The 21,979-nt window shown below is 48.8% G+C and overlaps 1 protein-coding gene across 3 annotated transcripts in view; it reads left to right on the top strand.

Moving 5' to 3' along the window:
* LOC122364689 (phospholipase D1-like) overlaps positions 1 to 21,744 on the top strand; it is a 40,923-nt gene extending 19,179 nt beyond the window's left edge. For 2 of the 3 annotated variants that reach the window (XM_043335308.1, XM_043335327.1), the window contains exons 10-25: positions 436 to 543; positions 5,146 to 5,285; positions 5,638 to 5,797; positions 6,122 to 6,153; positions 6,889 to 7,086; positions 10,813 to 10,947; positions 11,554 to 11,657; positions 11,985 to 12,103; positions 12,368 to 12,481; positions 13,013 to 13,215; positions 13,624 to 13,749; positions 14,299 to 14,433; positions 14,766 to 14,871; positions 15,122 to 15,331; positions 15,615 to 15,737; positions 19,512 to 21,744. In XM_043335308.1, the coding sequence (XP_043191243.1) occupies positions 436 to 543; positions 5,146 to 5,285; positions 5,638 to 5,797; positions 6,122 to 6,153; positions 6,889 to 7,086; positions 10,813 to 10,947; positions 11,554 to 11,657; positions 11,985 to 12,103; positions 12,368 to 12,481; positions 13,013 to 13,215; positions 13,624 to 13,749; positions 14,299 to 14,433; positions 14,766 to 14,871; positions 15,122 to 15,331; positions 15,615 to 15,737; positions 19,512 to 19,613 (2,115 nt within the window). In that variant the 3' untranslated portion in view covers positions 19,614 to 21,744. Of the gene's footprint in view, positions 1 to 435; positions 544 to 5,145; positions 5,286 to 5,637; positions 5,798 to 6,121; positions 6,154 to 6,888; positions 7,087 to 10,812; positions 10,948 to 11,553; positions 11,658 to 11,984; positions 12,104 to 12,367; positions 12,482 to 13,012; positions 13,216 to 13,623; positions 13,750 to 14,298; positions 14,434 to 14,765; positions 14,872 to 15,121; positions 15,332 to 15,614; positions 15,738 to 16,774; positions 16,916 to 19,511 lie in introns of those variants that run through there. The other variant, XM_043335317.1, reaches the window with a different exon arrangement.
* The last annotated feature ends 235 nt before the right edge of the window (positions 21,745 to 21,979 follow it).

The following is a 21,979-nucleotide window of genomic DNA, read 5'->3' as shown; positions in this document are numbered from 1 at the left end:
CGGCTCATTTGGCTAAAAGGTCTACTGCAAACTTGTGCACCTAGCAGGTTTCAATTAGTTTAAGTCGGACAAATACATGGGCCTGACCTTTTGATTTGACATTATGTGTCTTGAAGATAAATTTTCAAGAACTTTCGCTGGAAATGCATTCATGATATATTTTGGATTATAATGAATTTGATTCCATTACGTCCCCAGTCAGTCACCCCAGTCCCCAATCACTTTGCAATACCTCGATGGATTAACGTAATTCGCCCTGACTCTCGTTAATGCCAGAAGCTTAGAAATACTTGTACAATCGATGCGTATTTCATCGAACGTAATTGTTTGGAAATCCTTTTTACATTCTTACACCATGTATGTCTCTTTCTGACGTAATTTCGACGAGTAACATACCGGGCCCCGCAGTTTAATATGTCGGTTTCTGTGTTTCAGAAACAAGGCGTCAAGGTGTACGTGATGCTGTACAAGGAGGTGGAGATGGCGCTCGGCATCAACAGCTTCTACAGCAAGCAGAAGCTCATGCAGCACGACAACATCAAGGTTTGTTTGACAGCTGTGTCTTTAGCGTGACGAAAGGTTGATTTGTCGCTTGAGCTCATGTAACGCATGGGTAGAAACGGTATCGGACTCTTGTCTAGCATGTTTATATACTATCGGAGCAGAAAGTTTAAAAATAATTAGTACATGAAAAATGGATTGGATACAGACTGCTACCAGTAAAGCCCACGATTCACGAAGTTCAGGAAGCCATCGAGAAATTCACTCCTATTCACTTGCATGCATTGCTTCTTATAACTTCCGTATTTTACGTAACGCGAATGGTGTTCATCTTGTTTCGGTCAAGCCTCCTGGAACCTTCCTATAGTCAATATTGTTGCTCAGGAACGTTTACTCTGCGTGTGGATGTTTATTTGCTCCAATCGAGCCCGTGCTCGTCTGATCGTGGGCCCGTGCACGCGTGCCGTGACTGATTGTGCGTGCGGTGCTGGACTGGGCGGGCCGTCCGGACGATATCGGCCGCGTCTCAATCGTCGATGGACAGATAAGCGGCCCTTCAGCGGCAGTTCAGTCGTAATACACAGTACAGGTTCGGCGATCTGAATTAGAGATGTCAATCGGATACCGACTTTTTGGTATACCGATACCAAACCGATACCAACTTGGTATTTGGTATTTCAATCCTAATATTTTTTGTATTTTGTTGGTATTATGAATCCTCACTTATGTATAGGAGGCTGTTAGTTTGGTAAAAAGTAGGCATTTTCCTGGCATTCCGAAGTTGGTTTGGTTTCGGTATTTTTCGATGGTTTTAGTTGGTATTTGGTTTGGTATCGGTATTCTGATTTTCTGTAACTGGCAATATATTCCTGCCCGGGGCCGGGATGATTCAATAAATGTCACCGAGGTTTTTTAGCGAAAACTCCGAGGGCCGTTAGGCCCGAGGTGATTTTGCTAAAAAAGGCGATGTGACATTTATTGAATTCCCGGCCTTAGGGCTGGAAGGTGCTTCCCATATCTGCCAAAAAGCTCACAACTATATGATAGTGACGTCAGCAGCCGTGTGGTTCAACGTGTTTAACCACACCCCTTGAACCACACGGCTTGTAGGGGAGATCCGTGTAAGACGCCCAGGGTCGGTAAGAGGCCCCATCGCTTTTTTTACCAAACCAATAATGTTATTTATTTTTTAATGTTCTTGTAAAGCAGAAGCCCTCTTGAAACAACAACTCACGAAACCTGAGGTATCAGGTGCGTCGCAGCGACTTTTGGTAAGCCTGTTTCTGTTTTTGCCCCTTTACTTGCTAGATATATGCATCTTTATCACCCTTATATGTCTGAAAAAACAATGGCTATCAAATGCAATCTTATCTCATCGAAATTGTCACATGTTAGCTTCAGAATAGACCATGTTCTGGTGCGCTGCAAATGTCTCATAAACCATAAATATTGTGACGTTAAAACACTGCATTTTTTTTAAGAGGCCCTCCCTTCGAGGATGATAAAACGCCCCCCGATAAAAACGCCCCCGATGCTAAAACGCCTGCGCCTGCGGCAGGCGTGGCATTCTTTTTTCAAGGAGTTTGTTTTTGTTTCTTTTTTCTGTTTCCTTTCTTAGAGGTAATAGGTACAATTTTCGTTGGTCATCAGCGTTTGGTTGTGCTAGTTTTCGCATTGTTCGAGCGCTTTGGAAGTGTTATTGGTTTCGATAACACAGTATTTGCTTAGCTTTTCGAAATAAAAGGCCTTGCAGCTGTGTTCGCAAAGCGTCTTTTACAAGTCGACTTGACTTGTAAAACGCCCGAGGGGGGGGGGGGCGTCTTACCATACCCATAGTGTAAGAGGCCCTTTTGCAACTTTTTCCAAAATGTTAAAGTTTACGGTTTGTGTACCCCCTAGATTCATTTTGAATGCAAATATGTATGGGAAAATGATGCATGCTCACAGCGCATGCACACGTTAGCTCTTAAATATTATCAGTTGTCTAAGAATAGCAACTGAGCTTAAGGGGGGGCCTCCTGCACCACTCTCCCCTAATATTAAAGCATGGCATTGTGATTGAATTAAACTTTGAAAAGTGTGGTACAATGTTAGTAAGCGCTTTCTTGAGGCTCATTGTAAAAAAATATGAAGATTAAGAACCGTAGCCTCATAATAAAGTGAATATATTGCCGAATATAATCCAATCAAGTGAGACGACAGTTTCGGGCAATGCATAATGGGTCTTACTTGATTGGATTATATTCGGCAATATATTCACTTTATTATGAGGCTACGATTCTTAATCTTCATAAGTCTGGTACAGTGCACGTGCCGTTTAACCTTCGCCCCAGTGGGGGGGGGGGGGCATATGTTACCACCCTGTCGCGTTTTTTGCGTGTGAATAAAAAACCGCGGCGCGTAGCGCCGCGCCGCTTAGGTAGCTTTTGGTACATCAATTTTGGACAATGTGTGAAATTTTTGACCCCAGGTCATGTCAGGTCAGGTCACCAGGTCAAGTTAACTGACAAAGCCTAAAAAAGTTTGCAATCATGTCCAGCCTGCAGTGTTTGTCAGAAAGGTTTTAAACTTGGTGGATTGCATGATGGTTTGGGCGTCTACAATTTGTATATCTCGGATTTTTTATATCCGTGACCTAAGGTCAGGTCAGTGGCGTGACCTTTCCATTACAAGTCAATGGAGAAAAATGAAAATGCCTCTAGATCCGTGTGTACGCATAGGAACAGTCCAAATATTTCAGAATCACAATGATTTGGACCACCCGTGATGACCAAGGTGTCATTTTTGCTGATAGCTTCTAGAAAGGTCATCCGAGGTCATTTGAGGCTACAGTTTTTTTGCCAATAACTCGCGATTGGAAAGAGATAGAACGCTGGGGATGGTCTAATTGTGTTTGTCTTGCCGAGACGCATCGACTGATATGCAACATGACCTTTTCCGGTCAGGTCATAACCTTGGCCTGAGGTCAAATTTTCAAGTTGACCTTTCAAGGTCAAATTATAGTTCATTCGACGCGTCTTGGCGAGGGGAACACTATTCTAGCAATAGAAATGTCGTGACTTTTTGTATTCGAAAGTTATTGTCGAAAAATACTTTTCGGAAAAACAGCTATTTTTGGAGTTTTTGCCCTCTGGAGGCTAAACCGTTGACCTGAGGTCAATTTTGATAATGACCTTATCAAAAGAAGAGTTTAAAAGCTATCGATTGCTTTTCCATGCGCTTTTCTAGCTACCATAGTTCCTGAGATAACGGCATGTTTTCTGAAAAATATAATGACCATTGGCAAATTTTGACCTTTGATGACCTCTGGTGACCCCAATGTTGCTCTAAGATGAAAAATGACTGATATATTTCCAAACGTACCTACGCATTGAGAGCTATCGACTGCTTTTTACCGCGTCTTTCTAGCCCTCTTAGTTTTTGAGTTTTTGAGTTAGAGGTGGGTGGTAACATATGCCCCCCCCCCCCCCCCACTAGGGCGAAGTTGGCTGAGACCGCCACTGGGGCGCGGGTTAAATGCCTGGATGTCTCGATTTAATCATGCAATGTAGCAGGTATGGGAAATCACTAAATTGGCAAAAGTCGTCCAAATCCCAACCACAGAATTGAGAAACAACGCTCTTTATGCCTAAAGAAGCAGGACTATTATAAGCAGGTAAAATTTTGGATGCTGCAGCTTTGATCTTTACCTCGGCAAATAACGAAATATACAAAATGCTAAATTCCGCAGTAATTGTTCACTGCTCTTTGTTGTAATTTTACACTAAATCTACGTAAACAGCCGGGTGAAATGAAAGCAAGGGAAGAGCAGTATGCCACAAATGATGAATTAGTGCGTCTAGCCAAGATGTGGAAGAAGTCATGAGCTGAAAAGGATGTAGCCACTCCAGCGAATGGCCGATGGAGCGACATTAGAGCGATTATTCGAGAAAAAAAAACCATAGCTGTACAGACATCTTGACTCTAGCAAACATGGGACGTTGCGGGAAAACTGGTTATTCAGTTTGCTTGTCAGTGCCTAGAAGCTCCTTAGCGAGCGTCAATGCGAAGGTATGGCAGGCTCAGATAGCGATGTTTTACAGATGAACAGCATTTATGTTGTAGCGACCTTTTCATATCAATGTGCAATATGACCTTTGGTGGCAACTCAAAGCCTTTACAAAATTGAATGCATGCTTATATCTGCCTTTATTATATATCACGCTTCCCGGGATGGCTTTACTTTTTGCAACCGTTTGGAATTTATTTCATTTGCCCTTTCTGATGCCTGGTTATTCGTGGTTAAGAGCTTTTTTGTGGTGACTTTCTGATGCACAGCCATTCAACGTTTTCCGACTACAGATGCATAGCGTCTAGCTCTCTGGTAACAGGCTCGATAACATCTTGCATTTCATTTGCTAAATAATAAACCAGCGTCCTTGGTCTGTCGCTGTGTTTTCCACTTGGATGGTCGCATTGCATCAGCCTTGTTTAGACGTCTCCTTAGACACACTGCCATCTCGCCTTAGACTACAGTTTTTGTTTGAAACAACCCAACGCACCGCTCGGTGACGCTTTTGTGACGTTTTATCACCTCAGACAAACAGCTGCCTCGCTGCGTTATTGAACCGAACAGCCTCAGACAGATCACCTCCTTGCCGCCAGGTGATGCGTCACCCGGATCACGCCAGTTCGGCGGTGCTTTTCTGGGCGCACCACGAGAAACTGGTGGTGGTCGACCAGAACTACGGCTTTGTCGGCGGCATCGACCTCTGCTACGGACGCTGGGACGACCACTTCCACAGGTTAGGAGGCGGGTGATGGGTGCCTATCTGTTGTGGAGGAGGAATGATTGTCTTTTCTGCGTGTTATAAGGCAGAATGATCGTCTAATCTAGGCGCGATAGAAGTGAGGTAGGCTCTAGTCGTGTTATACCGGGGATGTCTCATTTTTAATCTATGGGGAATCGTGAGAGATAATACCCCCGATTAGTGCGGAGGGCCCAGCGGAGATCTCAACTGTAGGACGAAAGAATAAACTCATTTACATCAATTTCACTTCACGTCTTGCTAATTACGTTGTTAGTAAGCCTGAACAATTAACACCCATGTCCTGTGTCCACCCCGGTCGTCGACTGCGTTTGTTCCGGACCGTCAGGCTGGTGGACCAGGGCAGTGTGGGAGACCTGGAGCGGTCGGGCCACTTCCAGACGGCAGCCGTCACCTCCAGCACACCAGCCGGCTCTCAGCTGCCGCTCACACTGTTAGCACTGGCCCAGGGCACCAACCTGGTCACCATCGGCACTGTCTCCGGACAGGTGAGAGAAGGCAGTGCTGGGGCAGGTCCGGTGTGTTTTGGGCGGCTTTACACATTGTGTTTACGTTATCTTTCTTTTCATCCCATAGACAATGTCATTCCAACTAAACTACCAAAGGGTCTTTGCGCTGTAACTAACTTTGGATTTATTTTGAGTGCAAGGCAGTTGTAATGAGCTGAGTTTAATTTGAAGTGTTTTGCAGCTCGTTTACACACTTATTGCTACTACTCCTTATCTTAGGTCTAATGATAATCTAACATTCAATTACGGAATAATAACGCTTTGTATTGTTTATAGTTAATCGTATTTCTTTTCTTCTCATAGGGTGACGAACTGCCTGATCAGATGAAAGCCAAGTAAGTATGCTTGTAGTTTCCTTTTCCATATGTAAGGAGATTGAGGCCAGACACCAGTCAGTATTTACAAGTTTCAGATGCGGGTGGTGGTTCCGTTTTATTATCCATCGGTGGCAGGGATAAAGTTACACACGGGCGCCAGTGTGCCATCTCCAGAGAAAAGGACCTCTGCGGAGCATGGTTCCCCTGACGGCCTGTGAATTTGCCAGTCATTGGACATTCAAAAACTTTTTTGAGCGATGCTTGCTTCATTTGTGTTCTATTGCCCGGTTTGTTCAAGCGTTAGAAGTGTTTGAGCATCAGTAATTATCATAAAGACGTGAAACGTGCGCTCGTATTTTTTAGTTTTACCGGGTTAAGGTTGGATGAACTGTGCTTGTGTGTGATTTGGCTCCATATCGGTGTGGTTCCCATTTGCATTTTGCATGTCTGTTGGTACCCGGCCTGATCCAACACCGTCTTTCCCGTTACATCGCAGTTTTACAGCTGCGTTCTTATTTAAAATTGCACACACAAATAAACTTTCCTTTGTCCCTGTTCCTAATCGGCAATCGCTACTTTTTTCAATTGCAAGCGCATCTCCCTGAAAGCGTTTAATTGGTTGATAAATCCGCAGACTTCCAGTCCTGTAATTCTCCATGTCTTCCCTCCCTCCTTTTCCCTTCCTTTCTCCCCCTGTCTCTGCCGCCGCCTCATTCAGTCCGATAACCCCCGGTGCCGACGCGGCGCTCCCAGTGTCGACATGGTGGACGCCGCCCTGGCGCGGGAGGACTCGGAACCCGAGAAGGCCGATGAAGACGGAGAGATCGCCAGGAAGGGCGAGACGCCGCCCATGCAGCGGCGAAAACTGCTCAGGAACATGGTGCGCATGCGCGAAGTGGCCAGCGTATGGAGTCACGAGCTGGCCGATCGGGGCCGGCGGCATCTTCACAGGTGAGGTTATAGGGCGGATGGGTTGGGATGGAATGGGGTGGTTCGGAAGGGAACAGGTCTCGGGGACACTCCCAATAAAACACTAACCGCGTCTGTTTGTCTCCTAACTTTGTGACTAACATGTGATGTTGGTTTTGTGTCGAGTGTTTGTTCTCCGTGTGTCGGCTAACCACGGCTGTCTGGGAGTACCCAGCGCTGTCTGAGCGACGTCCGGTAGCGCCGAGCGCGCCAGACACCCTGTGACGGCCGTGTGCCAACAGATTTCGGCGGCGCCGCCGACGGCTCCTCCGTCAGAGCTCCGTGTGAGTGGCCAGGGGCGGGCCGCACTGAGTGTGATCGCCGCACGCGCTGTGTGGCGCCGCCCCACAGCCGGCCGCACTGAGTGTGGCTGCCGCACGTACTGTGTAGCGCCGCAACCCCGTGATACAGTACTGCGGCTCAGGTAGCTAGTCAGTGCATGGCGAGCATCCACCGCCAGTTGGCATGGTGAATGCGCGATGAGCACCCAATACAGCCACAGCACCCACTGCAGTACTCGGACGCTGCACAGTCGCTGTAAATACGTGCAATGGCAGTGTGTTCCCTGGACCATCTCCCCGACGATAGTGAAACGATCAGCGTACTGCGATGGTTCCGCGTAGCGCTTACACACATCGGTGTTAGGTGCGGCGCACGAAACTACACTTGATTGATGGGTATACGAAGAACAGGCGCTGCGTAGATTATGGCTTTAGCTGTTTTTTTCTCTTCATTCAATGCTCTTGAATTTTAGATTCAAGAGCATTGTCTGTATCTAGGTACGTTTCCTTATCTCCAGTTTTGACTCGCCATCCTCGCCCTTGACACTGCCCATCGCGTGCCTCAATTTTTATAACCTCGCACTCCCAAAGACCCTTAGACGCCTGCGCTCGATGAGAGTGGGGACTTGTTAGCCGTAACAGAATAGCCTGCAGCCCTTCTGACGCAGTTGCTAGCAGAAAGATGAAACTTTGACTAATTGGCTGCGTTTATTTTTAGCCTCTCTTTCTAGTTCTTCAGCTGGTTAAAAATAATATCCGTAAGTCGGCGGAGGTACCTAAGGACCTACGTCATAAGTTCTGGTTACTACGGGCTCCGGTCATGCCGTCCGTCCGCTCAAAATGTTCCATGTCAGTTGACGCTTCTTCGCCACATATTCAACCGTTTACTACAAGTCGTAAAATGTGCAATCACTGCATATGTGGGTAGTTAGTTTTGCGCGCAGCTTTGCCGTTTTTATTTGATTTTATTTTTGTACATTCTGCTCTATCACTGTCATCGGTGTGTGTTGATGACATCATTAGTCAGGAAGTATAGAAGTGCTTTCACCCAAATCTTCATCATCATGAGATCACCTTAACGACCCAGCCGAGCAAGATAAAACAGAATCATCGGGAACCGCTCACCGGTTTTAAGACGCAGATGGCAAAGTATCGGCCGAATGGGACAGTCTTATGTTCGAATTTACTTATACACACTTAGATTAAGCCATCCGTTAGTTAAAGGTAGTGTGCCACCTTTGAAAGATTTCCCATTTTATTTTTCCTAGGATAAGAAGCTTCTGTTTTTACCTAATATCCCAAAAAAAAAATCAAAAATGGGCCTGGAATAGTGCCTTTTTCGCCTAAAAGTTTTTCGGTTTTTAGATATGTATAACAACTGTAGTGGGCTCACCTGCAAACAGGCGTCGGGCAACAATCGCGAATGCGGCGCACTTGTGACAATAAGCAAAGGTCATTATAGTGTTACGACCATACGACGTACGGGAATGAGTTATCAGCTGTCTAATCGTAGACAACACAATGTCGAGCCTTAAACTGTAAGCCCGTATTGGTATTGTTTCTTTTATTTGGCTGTCGAACATTATTTATGGTTTGAAATATGATTTTATGTAAAATAATTGATATGAAAAAGCCGTCTTATAAGTTATGACCCCATTTCACCACACGCAAGTGGCAGAAATGACAATGATCAGCTGACGCATTTTTCTTGGCCGAAGTCAGAGCGCGCGGCCCGACGCACCACGCGTATTTGGAAATTCCGACCTCGACGAGCATCAGAAGCCACCTAACAGGCGTGTTCGAAACCGCAGGAGATGATGATGAACGGGTTTATCGAAACTTGATTGGATGAGCATATCGGTAATAGCGATTTCAGTGTGTGCATTTATTGTTCATAGTGGTGTGAAATGTGGTTGGGGTACGACCGACAACCCGTCGGGGCGAATTTCGCACTGGGGTACTCAAAATTTGAAGAATTTAAGACGTTTCCATGAGTTTTGAAGGTATGGATAAGTTCTAAAAATCCGGTTCCTTATCTGGGCCATTAACTCCATACGGTCCAAGAAAGCTGGCACACTACCTTTAATTGATTCTGTCTGATTTAAAAGGAAGTTCATGTGAGCGAATCTTGTTTCGTTTCGTCTCCTCTAGTCAATGGTGAAGTCCGGTTATGTCTGGTGACGTCTGGTGAAGCTTGGTGACACCACGTTAATTGTCTCGGCCTCTCAGTTAAGTAATGACTACCCTTTAACACCTGTCCGTACCAAACGCCTCTACTCGTCCACTCGGGCAGAACTGAGCTCTATTTTAGGATCTCCATGGACTGGGACCCCTTGGACACGGGATAACACCCCATGGGACCGTGGTGCCCCGCTGACCTCTCACCCGTGTAGCATAACACCTCAGTGGCCGGCCCCGCCTGCACTGCAACAGTGTGCCCACCGCCTAACAGTGTGTGCTCACCGCCCGCACACGGCCCGGCTAGGTCCCGGCGCTTCGACTACGGATCGTTCTGGGCCGAGAGCAGAGAGGTCATCTACGACCCCAGCGGCCGAAGGTGGTGACATCTGCCGGCCGGCGGCGGCACCACTAGTTCGTCATTGACCCGCAGCTGGAGCGCCTGCATGCCTGTTGTGTTTGCCGTGTTTGGTGTTTGCCTGCCGAGTGCCAATAGCATGTTTCCTGGATGGCTGTTCGTCAGATCAGTCGTTGATGGCTTTGTCACTGATATTTGATATTCTCTTGTCATTAGTTTGAAAGTGAGGCTTTTCTGCGTTCAGTTGATCAGTTTGCTCGGGAGATTTTCTTTCAACTTTCGGGTTCCTAATCATTATTCTGAAGCTGATGGAAATGCAAAAATGAACCGCTGCTTTGGGTCTTGTGTGACCTCTCTGTTCCCATGAAGGGAAATTTCGCAGCTTCAGCATATGGCTGACCAGTGGGCTATACTCTCCCTATTTGTCTATTTGCTCGAGAAGGCGTCTCGATGAATGCGCCGGCTGTCGTCATCAAATACTTTGGGTAATGTTTCGGAGCTGTCCCCTTTCTATTGTCTTCGCTGGTCAAATTCAGAAGGCTCTTGCAGATAAGCACAACGGGGCAAAGTTGATTTCCAAGGCTGTCTGACGTATTTTCTGTGCTGTGCAGTATTTCAGGTAACGGTAAGAAGGTTGAGCGTTCGTGAAATGTATGACAAATAGGAAAAAGTATTTCATTTGACGAACATAAGTTCTGTTGAGCTTGCCTTGTAAGGACGTCGCATTTTGGGTGTTTCTCAGACTGTTGTTCTTCGTCTACCTTTAGTAAATAATCTTGTAGAGCTGTGCTGAGCGACCATTCTAGTAAAGCGTCCGATGTGCTGCGGCTGTGTTCTAGTGCCGGTACTGACGATATATCCCTGCCCGTCCCCCCCCCCCCCCTCCGACAGGAGTGAGGACGAGACGGGCGGTGAGGACGGTCCGGCCTCCTCGGAGGAGCCCGCCGTCTCCGAGACGGTCACCAAGTCAGAGGCGGCGCCCGTGATGGCCGCCGTGGCCGCCGCAGAGGCCGGCATGCTCGACGAGTGAGTACGGCCCGGTGTTGTGTCAGTCCGCTGGCTGTCGGCTGTCGATCTACTGATGTTTCATAGCTGGACTGACGCAGCGTATTTTGGGGGAAATTTTGTAAGAGCATGCTTTAATTATTTCAAAGGCGTCGGTTTCACTAATGTCAGAGATATTGGTGCCAATCGGAATTTCTTTTCTTGGAATTCCAATTTTTGTCCAATTCCAATTTGGAATTTGGACGGAATTCTTAACATTTTTTGGAAATTAATCGGAACACAAGGCCTTTAAAATTTAAAATTTTAAAACGGAGGCCTTTAAAACGCTTTTAAACACTTAAAATTTACGCAAAAAATGCAAAAATCGTTAAAAATTGGAATAGCCCCCGCTTTGGACAAAATTGGAAATTTACTTGGCAATTTCTTGGAATTGGATCGGAATTGGAATTGAAATTTCATGAAATTGGCACCACTAGTCAGAGAACTCTTCCAACCAAAATTTTAGCGCGACAGGAGATAACTGAAACCCATCTGCCGCCCGCTGCTGTCCGTTTTGCTGGGTGTTGGCGGCGCGCCCCATCCCTGTTGTCGGTAATGACGCTCTGCTGACGGCACCCACCGTTTCAGAGTGGACGCCAGGCGCGTCAAGAAGCTCAAGGCCAAGCTGTGGGTCGGCAAGGACTACGCCAACTTCATCGTCAAGGACTTCGCCGTGGACTCGCCGTTCACTGGTAAATGAACGGATTTTATTACTCTCCCTCACCTGCAATAACCCTTGCAAACCCCCCACGGACCTCGTATATAACGTCGGCTGAGACACCAGCTCTACTCATTGGTTTATCCAGTTCAGAGCGTCCTCTATGCATTTTCCAACTGTGTGAGTTTCTGCCGCCTGGTTGTGTGGCGTATATTCGGACGAACGGGAATGTGTGTATGCGTTGCTATCTCGAAAGACTCGTGCATAAGACGTGTCCATCGGCTGTTCGAGATGTGTCTTTCTCAAGGCTGGGACTTCGGTGCGTACGCCCTCGCTGACTCTAACCAACCCATGTCTACAGACCTGGTGGACCGAGCGTCTGTACCGCGGATGCCTTGGCACGACATAGCCACGGGAGTGACAGGCTCCGCGGCGCGGGACGTGGCGCGACACTTCATACAGCGCTGGAACGCCATCAAGGTGCGTGCCGGTCGGGAGGGGTTGAGGACGGCGTGCAGCAATGCTGAGCCGGCAGACCGACTGACAGAGCGCTGTTAATGGCTTACTGAGCATAGTTCAACCACAGGCTGTGGGCTCACTTGCCGCTCAATATTTAGTTATTTTTGGTACGCTTTGTATTGAAATGCTGGTAGAACCATTATAAGGTGCGCCTGCACTATATCAATGTATGCGACTGTAATCCCCGTGTCCCCCACTGACCGGCCCTGTCGTGTTCCCCATCAGGTGGAGAAGCTGCGCTACAACCCGGCCTACGAGTTCCTGCTGCCCAAGGGCTACCAGACGTGTGACTCCATCCCCGAGGTGCTTACCACGCCCAGCTTCAAGACCAAGTGTCAGGTGAGGCGGCGTGGTGTTCAGCCATGGCGGCGCCACTGCTGTGGTGTGCGGGTGATAAGGGCGGTCGGGCTGTATAATGTGTGTTTGCTTGTGACTGTTGGATAGCAGATTGACGATGGCGATTTGTAACGATGGCGGTTTGTGACGATGGCGATAAAGCACGCCTGCGATTTGTAACCAATGAATGATGGCCTGTGAGCTGAGGCCTATGATCTATGAAAGATGGCATGTGACATGTCGGTTTCTCTGGTCCGTTTTCTTTGACCTGTGACCCGCGTCGTTGGCAGACTGACCACTGACCTGTGGTGTGGACTGACCCACGTCCCTTGATCTGTCACCTTTGTCCTGCGCTTTAACCTTTGACCAATCTGTGACTGAAGTGGTGACTGGGTTACTTATAACCTAATACCAGTAAAACGCCTTTTTGGGGCGACAAACGAGATTGCGAAATTTCTATGTACTATTCTACGTAAGACTTCGCTCCGTAATGACCTGTGACCTCTGACCTGTGACCTGTGTCGGCGCCGCCAGATTGTGCGCAGCGCCTCGCAGTGGTCGGCCGGCATCAAGGACACGGAGGATTCGATCCAGCAGGCGTACATCGACCTCATCAGCCGCGCCAAGCACTATATCTACATGGAGAACCAGTTCTTCATCTCGCTCTGCGGCATCAACGCCGACGTCAACAACCGGGTCTGCGAGGCGCTCTTCCAGCGCATCCTGCGCGCCCACAAGTGGGTGTGCGGGTGAACGGGAGCGGGCAGCGTTTCCACTGTTCTTGTGTTGTTGCTGTTGGTTTGTGTCTCCCAAACTCGCAAGCGTACGAGTTGTAGTCTGACTTCTGAGTACTTGAGGACCTTTGGAGGTATTGGTGGATCGTGCCGCCGGGTAGCTAGTAACCCCTTACTCATGTAAACAATTACTAATTCCAGTAAAGATGGTGTCAAAGATATCACGCTGTTACGCTATCAGCGCCCATTACCGAAACTGACTAGAATCCGATGTATCGGCTCCCCCCCCCCCCCCGCCCCCCCCCCCACCCCCACCCACACACTTTATGGACTAATGCATAACATATCAGTATACAATCGCACCGGCTGAGTTACCTCTGACTGATGTTTGTCCCCCCCCCCCCCTCCCAGGGAAGGAGCGAAGTTCCGCGTGTACGTCATCATCCCGCTGCTGCCCGGCTTTGAGGGCCAGGTGGGCACCGCCGGCGGCACGGCCATCCAGGCCATCACCCACTGGAACTACTCGTCCATCTGCCGGTTAGTGATGTCGTGATGTCAGAGTGATGTCCTTGACTTGTGGTGCCACAGCCAGTCGTCACTCTTTTCACTTTACTGTCTACAACGCGATAAATTCACAATTTGTCACTTCGTGCTGACCGTTGACCGTAATTCTCCTGTTGTCAGAAAGGAAAAAACAAGGAACTTTGAAATAAGGAAACTTTGAAATAAGGGAAAAATCACATTAACGAGTGTCATTCATGGTCCATGTTTGACGTACCCATTCGTTCTCTCAGTGCAGTCTGCTGCGCGGCGAACCGTGGCTTGTATCGGATGTGTTACGGTGTGACGGTGTGCTCGGTTGTGTTACTGTGTGCTCGGTTGTGTTACTGTGTGCTCGGTTGTGTTACTGGCGTGCCGTCTCGCTCCTCCAGTGGCCAATTATACAGCCTACTGAGCCGTCCGATGGACCAGACGTGTGTTACTGTGTGTTTGACTATGTTACTGACGTGTTCTCTCGCTCTGCCAGTGGTCAGCTCAGCCTACTGTGTGTCTGTGTTACTGACTTGTCTCCTCCCGCTCCGCCAGAGGTCAGTACAGCCTGCTGAGCCGTCTGACAGACCGCGGCGTGGCTGACCCGACCCAGTACATCTGCTTCCACGGTCTGAGAACACACTCGGAGCTGGGAGGGAAGCCCGTCACGGAGCTCATCTACGTGCACAGGTGGGATATACGTGCACAGAACGTGCGCGAATTAACGGGAAATGCACGTTTGAATTTTAGATATTGTGCCAATGTTTGGTATATTGTGATGATATATGCTGCTGCTGCTGCTGCTGGTATTATTGGTGATCCTGATCTGAGCTGATGGCGCTAGTGACTCCGCGGTTGGCCGTCGGCCGTCCTGTCATCGCCCACCAGTACCGTATCCTCATTAGCCGGCCGCTGGCCCCTAAGTCTCCGGACAGGCTGGAGAACCGTAATGACTCGATCCGGTCGCTGGTTCGGCCCCCTACCGTGTGGTGCCACCGCTGACTGTCGGTCTGTGTTCCCAGTAAGCTGATGATTGTCGACGACGACTCGGTCATCTGTGGCTCGGCAAACATCAACGACCGTAGCCTGCTCGGCAACCGAGACTCCGAGGTCTGCATGGTCGTCGAGGTGAGCGATCAGGGTTCTTTGGCTAGAACAATAGGCTGCTCCTTAATGCCAACTCGTATTTGGGAGTGAGGGTAGTCGCTGATTATTTTACGCATTGGTAACTGGCCTTAGATCCTTTGCTATCAGTCAATTGCTGCCGGCAGCGGAATAAGTTCTCTCATACTTTATGTTCCAGTCTCTTGGCTGGACGCCGAACTTATTATCTGACGGAGCGATTGCCTTACTGACCATATGACCCGATTTGCCACAGGACCTGGAGTTCGAGGAGGGCGTTATGAACGGCGAGCCGGTGCAGGTGGGCCGCTACGCCGGCTCCATGCGCCGACACCTGTTCAAGGAGCACCTCGGCCTCCTGGAGACCCCCGACGAGAGCGTCGACGTGCGAGACGCCACCAGCGACGACTTCTATAAGAGCGTCTGGCTCAAGTTCTCCAGCAAGAACACCGACGTGTTCGAGAAGGTCCGTGACGTCGGTCGATTGTGGACGGTGGTAGGGCTGCATGGGATTATCGGTCACGGACATATTTCTGCCACAATGCTGGATGGCCCGCCCAATGTACTCTAATGCTTCTGCTGCTGCTGTACTTTATGACCTGCTACCATCTAAGCCGTAACTAAAGCGATCCGTTTGAATGCTGCTTACATAAGCACAGGTAGCTTACTGCTCCTTAGCAACATGTGTTGGTTATCGTGGCCGGTGACCGCTCCTCCGTGTGACCTTTCTCCCCTACCTCCGTCCGCAGGTGTTCCGGTGCATCCCCACCGACTCGGTCAAGAGTTTCGTACAGCTCCAGGAGTATCAGCGCGAGGTACCGCTGGCACTCTCCTATCCGTCGCGCGCAAAGGACATGCTCAAGGATGTCAGGGTAAGTGCCGGGCAGGAAAGGTGGAAGGTCCACGCTAACCACCGCAGCCAGTCGCTGCTACACCGTGCGATGCACATTGCACAGCTGCATGTCGAGCCCAGTAGCATTGTGGGCGCAAAGGGCGCACGCTGCCAGCGTAGATAGAACTCACATGAATGTCGGCCATTTCGCGTTACTAACATCCCCTTTGGTAGAACATAGCTCGTTGTATATTGCCTTGCAGACCTGATGCCTGGTTGAGGAAGAACTTTACTTTATAATTGGTATGTAAAAGCAATTTTTGCACCGAACTTTAAAAGTTGTGGCAAAAACGAAGTCTACGTATGTAGGCTTGGCTAAAAATCAACCAGATCAACATTTTCTCTTGTTAATGCTACTGAATAGCAACTTAGGCAGTGCTAGCCGAGCCCGCTACCACTCACGACGGAGATTCTTTACCGTGCTGTCTAGAAATTTCTATCGAAGTAGGAATTAAAGATATCTATGCTATGAACGGTATTTCAAGGGCAGGCGGCAAAGAATGTTCGTAGTCGGGGCTGTCGGCAAGCACAGCCTCCCCACGGAAGGTTTTAATCGAGATTTTGCGTTATGATGCGCCGTGATGACCGCATTAGCTTATGGCTTTATCATTTTTCTTAGATTGTATATTGTGTAATTGGCGGTTGATTTTGGTAGAAGCCGTTTTTGTTTTCTTTCATTTGGCTGTCAATCACTGGAGCTGACATTGGTGTCGCTGTAGTATAATACATGGGGAGGGAGTGTACACATATACCAGTCTTCCGCGTCTGTCTTTCAGTAGTGGTAGCTCGCATTGCCTTCTGCATACTAATGACGTAACACTTCTGACTGGTGCCGGCGCGGCCTGCGTCACCCGTAGTCGGACCACACGGCTCCGTGTGTGGTTCTGCATCTCGCTGTGTATGAGCCCGCGCGCCTAACCAGCATGCCCGGCGGCAGCACTGGCCGTACTGTACATAGCCCGGGTCGCCGCGGCACGCAGCATGCCCGCTCACACCCGTGCCCTGCCTGTGACCTAGGGCCACCTGGTGCTTCTGCCCTTCCACTTTCTGTCTGACGAGGACCTGCGGCCGAAGCGGGCCACCAAGGAGGGCCTCATGCCCACCTCGCTGTGGACGTGAGCTGGCCGGCCGGCTCGGCCGCCGAGCGAGGTAGGTGATCCTGTGTAACCGCACCTTCTGCTGGATAGTGTAAAACGGACTTGGGGAAAGCCAGATAAATGTCATGCAGCAGGCCATTGACTTGAGGGCATTTATAACCGGACCATTAACGGGGCATCATCTAACCGCACCTTTCCCGTGTGTACGTTTCATGTGTGTACATATTTGTAAATAAGGTATTTTTGTAGGATATCTGATGACAAGATTTCTTCCAAAATGGCGTAATTACATTATTGGATGGTATGCATTATTTTATGAATGGATACATGAATCTCAGTATAACGATTACTAAAGTTTTCATGGTGTTATTTGTTAGTGCGACGTTTTCCATCTAGTTCTCGCAGATAATACGCGATTTATAATAAACTCTGTTCTTATAAGGGAGCTAATGTCATAGAGATTACGATTTCCTACTACAAAGGTCGCGTATGAGGTACTAGGATCTCAATTAGCCTTCTATTAGGAAAGGTTTATTACATCCCAATCAGCTGTGTAATGCATGCCCCAATTGCAGATTGATTGGTGGATAAATGCAGCATGCCGAACGTCTGTATGAATATTCCCGTGGTTCCGTACCGTTTGTTTGTGACCGGATCGGCTTTATAAGGGTCGTCAGGATTAGACATAAACGATGCCAGTAATGGTTTGGTGGATGATTTTTATAAGTGCGTAATCATATTTTACATAATACATCATTTTAGGATTTTTCTGTTTAACGTTACTTCCTAAGTGCCTCGGATAAGTAAATCGTTTGGTCAAAACAAGGAGGTCATGTTGTGCAGGGTCGTTATCTCTACCGCCGAATTACACGATCAGTAAATCGGGTGGCTGAATTATGGACTGCCTGGTCGGATGACTCGGGGACATCCTATCAAATTGATGGCGCTGCAGGAATTATGTCTATCCGTGTGGGTCCACTGACACTAGCCGTTACATGTGTGACACTGACCACCCCGTGTCTGTCTGACACTGACCACTCCGTGTGTGTCTGACACTGACCACTCCGTGTATAACACTGACCACTCTGTGTCTGTCTGACATTGACCACTCCGTGTATAACACTGACCACTCTGTGTCTGACACCGGTCACTCCGCGTCTGTCGGACACTGACCACCCCGTGTATAACACTGACCACCCCGTGTCTGTATGACACTAACCACTCCGTGTCTGTATGACACTGACCACTCCGTGTCTGAGACTGACCACTCCGTGTGTGTCTGACACTGACCACTCCGTGTCTGTATGACACTGACCACTCCGTGTCTGAGACTGACCACTCCGTGTGTGTCAACCTAACGCTGACCACCCCATGTATAACACTGACCACCCCGTGTATAACACTGACCACCCCGTGTATAACACAGACCACTCCGTGTATAACACTGACCACTCTGTGTCTGACACTGACCACTCTGTGTATAACACTGACCACTCTGTGTCTGACATTGACCACCCCGTGTATAACACTGACTACTCTGTGTCTGTCTGATACTGACCACCCCGTGTATAACACTGACCACTCCGTGTCTGACACTGACCACCCCGTGTATAACACTGATCACTCCGTGTATAACACTGACTACTCTGTGTCTGTCTGATACTGACCACCCCGTGTATAACACTGACCACTCCGTGTCTGACACTGACCACCCCGTGTATAACACTGACCACCCCGTGTATAACACTGACCACTCTGTGGATAACACTGACCACCCCGTGTATAACACTGACCACCCCGTGTATAACACTGACCACCCCGTGTCTGTCTGACACTGACCACTCCGTGTCTGTCTGACACTGACCACCCCGTGTATAACACTGACCACTCTGTGTATAACACTGACCACTCTGTGTCTGTCTGATACTGACCACCCCGTGTATAACACTGACCACTCTGTGTATAACACTGACCACCCCGTGTATAACACTGACCACTCCGTGTCTGTCTGACACTGACCACCCCGTGTATAACACTGACCACCCCGTGTATAACACTGACCACTCCGTGTCTGACAGTGACCACCCCGTGTATAACACTGACCAGTGACCACTCTGTGTGTGTCTGACACTGACCACCCCGTGTTTAACACTGACCACTCCGTGTCTGACACTGACCACCCCGTGTATAACACTGACCACTCTGTGTATAACACTGACCACCCCGTGTATAACACTGACCACTCCGTGTCTGTCTGACACTGACCACCCCGTGTATAACACTGACCACTCTGTGTCTGACACCGGTCACTCCGCGTCTGTCGGACACTGACCACCCCGTGTATAACACTGACCACCCCGTGTCTGTATGACACTAACCACTCCGTGTCTGTATGACACTGACCACTCCGTGTCTGTCTGACACTGACCACTCCGTGTATAACACTGACCACTCTGGCTGTCTGACACTGACCACTCCGTGTATAACACTGACCACTCCGTGTCTGTCTGACACTGACCACTCCGTGTATAACACTGACCACTCCGTGTCTGTCTGACACTGACCACTCTGTGTCTGTCTGACACTGACCACTCTGTGTCTGACACTGACCACTCCGTGTCTGTCCTACACTGACCGTGTCACTCGGTGTCTGACAGGGGCACCTGGTGGACCTACCGTTGGCGTTCCTCGAGTCCGAAAACCTGACGCCCGACCTGGGTACCAAGGAGTCCATGGTGCCCACCTACATGTGGACGTGATCGCTGATCGACGCGACCCGCCCGCACCGCCGGCGCTACTCGAGACACCTGCACCCGCCGACTAGTGGCTGCTGTACAGTCTGCTGAGTTCTTTTCGGTAGCTGAGGAGTGGGTGATGGAGAGTTCACTTGGGCAGCAATCAGGTAACCTACGGTCTGCACACACCTTACCCTACCCTACAATCAATTCATGGCTCATCTGTTCAAAAGATTGTCCATTTGTCCACTAATCGCCTTTGAGACTCTGCTCTGCTCGGTGCCTTGGTGATCCTCAATCTCGGAAGCTATGCATTTCGGTACCTGTGTGCTGGCACTGTCTCGCTGCCGCAGTGACCGTGGATTTTTGTGTGCGGTGGCGGGCTACCGGCGCTGCGTCTGAGTGTCTTCCGACCGAGGCTGTTTGCCGGCGGCATTGCGGCCTTACGGTCACTCAGGGGAGCGGCTCGGTGGAGCGCGAACGGCCGCGCTCCGACACCGGCACACCCGAAATAGCACACACCCCGGGCCGCCGTCTGAACCGCGGCGCGCACACTGGGCTAGTTGATAGCTGCATCGCCGAAACCGGCTGGTCGTCCCGCGTGTTGCGGTCGAATGAAACGAATTTACACGCTAGCCAGGCTTAGCTTAGGCTTCTTTGTTGAGAGCGGCATCTGCGCTATGTGCTGGATGTACGTGTTTTGTTTTGATTTAGATGTCACCCTGTTCGACTTCTACTGATGGAGGTTCGTTGTTCCTTGTGTTTTTAAGACACGTTTTCTATCAAACGCTTTGCAGGTTCAGCTGTATCCATGCTGTGGACCCCTGCGTCATCAGATTATGTACTGGCAAGTGTTGTTAGTTGAAAAAGAGAAACTTTTCAGTCAAGAAAGTGAAACAATAGAAATAGGGCCTCTGACATTCAGCAGTCAGATACAGTTTTACCATGGTTAAGACCATTTAATCATGCATCCCCACCGCGCCGGTACGCTCGGCGCCCGGTGATTGAGCCTGACCGTGTCCCGAAATAGAGGCCGGTGCTATGCTCTCTTTCTGTATCTCACCATCGCTGCTTGCTTTCTAAATCGATAGCCGAGAAGACGGCGATCAAGGATAGCTTGAAGCTTTAAGTTGCAAGGCCTATTGGTTGCGATTACTATAGGTTGCATGGCAATGCTACGTTATGAGAAAAATCAAACAGCTTTTTCGCCTTTTTTAGCTGCTGTGGTCTAAAATAATTCATGATTACGGGTTTTCTGCCTTCTTTGCTTATCCTTTAGAATGTAAAGCTGAAATGCATAATTGTTTTGCCATTAGGCATCAGTACCTAACTATTTCGACAGTTTAGTTCCCTGCCCGATTTTTTTTTTTTAAGAAGGCGATTTTTTTATTTAGACGCGCAGTTGGCAGTTTCTTTGGGCAGTTGTTTATTGTGAATCTGTGTCGACAATACCTATCGATACTTGTTTTGTACTCGGCTTCCGTTGGTAGGAGGTAGCTGCTTTGTTCACGCTCCTGTTAGTTTCCATCTGTGTTGTTTTTAGTTGTGATCGTTTGCTACTCTTTTAATGTTGGGTAGGGTTCTGTTGCTACTGTGCCGCACAGCGACAAATGGCAGTCGCAGTCGATTAACATCTGATTCCCTTTGAATGTGTCTTGTTAAGAGCTGAAAGATGTTTAGGTCCGTGTGTACCATTCAGTGGTGATTTGTTGTTAGTTATACCGCTGCATAAGAGGCTTGAGCAAGATTGATATGATTTAGATAATCCCTGTCGTATTTTGCAACAAAAACTGAAAGCAATGTAGTATTTTTCTATCTAAAATCGTTAGATAAATGTAATTTTGCGGATGTGTAAACGATTTACGCAATTGTATTACCAATTGTGTATGTATGCGTGTGTATGTCCCTAGAGAGGACTGTACTGTATTTGTTAAGCCTTCAACACAGAGTTTAGGCGTCTGTGCGGCCACGGTGCTTGACGAACAATCTGGTGCTGATGTCTATCGATTCATCTGCGGCACGGCAGGGCGTCGTGTCTCGGCTGCGGGAAACGCGTGCACTAATCGCTCACGCACTGCACTCGACATAGACTAGAGGACCGCTCTTTATGACTTGCATGCGTACAAGAGGTGTGCGAAATATACATTACGATCAAGCCATGTTTTTAGAGTGTGAGCGGTTATACGGTCTTCTTTCGCAATACAGTACCGGGCGTCGATAAACTGGTGCCTGTTTCTCCCGCCAATCGGAAAATTGTAGCTCATCTCGTCCAAGTTCTTAGTTACATAAAGACGAGCTCAGGGTCGGTCGATATAAGCTAGATCGATGGGTTCACCGTTCGATCAGTCGGGGCCTTAATTATCAGGACGTAAACTGTACCTATCGCTAAA

Source organism: Amphibalanus amphitrite, unplaced genomic scaffold, assembly GCF_019059575.1.
Source record: "Amphibalanus amphitrite isolate SeventyFive unplaced genomic scaffold, NRLGWU_Aamphi_draft 000027F_arrow, whole genome shotgun sequence".
Taxonomy (NCBI): domain Eukaryota; kingdom Metazoa; phylum Arthropoda; class Thecostraca; order Balanomorpha; family Balanidae; genus Amphibalanus; species Amphibalanus amphitrite.
The sequence above is the reverse complement of the archived record's forward strand: the minus strand, read 5'-3'. Positions and strand labels throughout refer to the sequence as shown.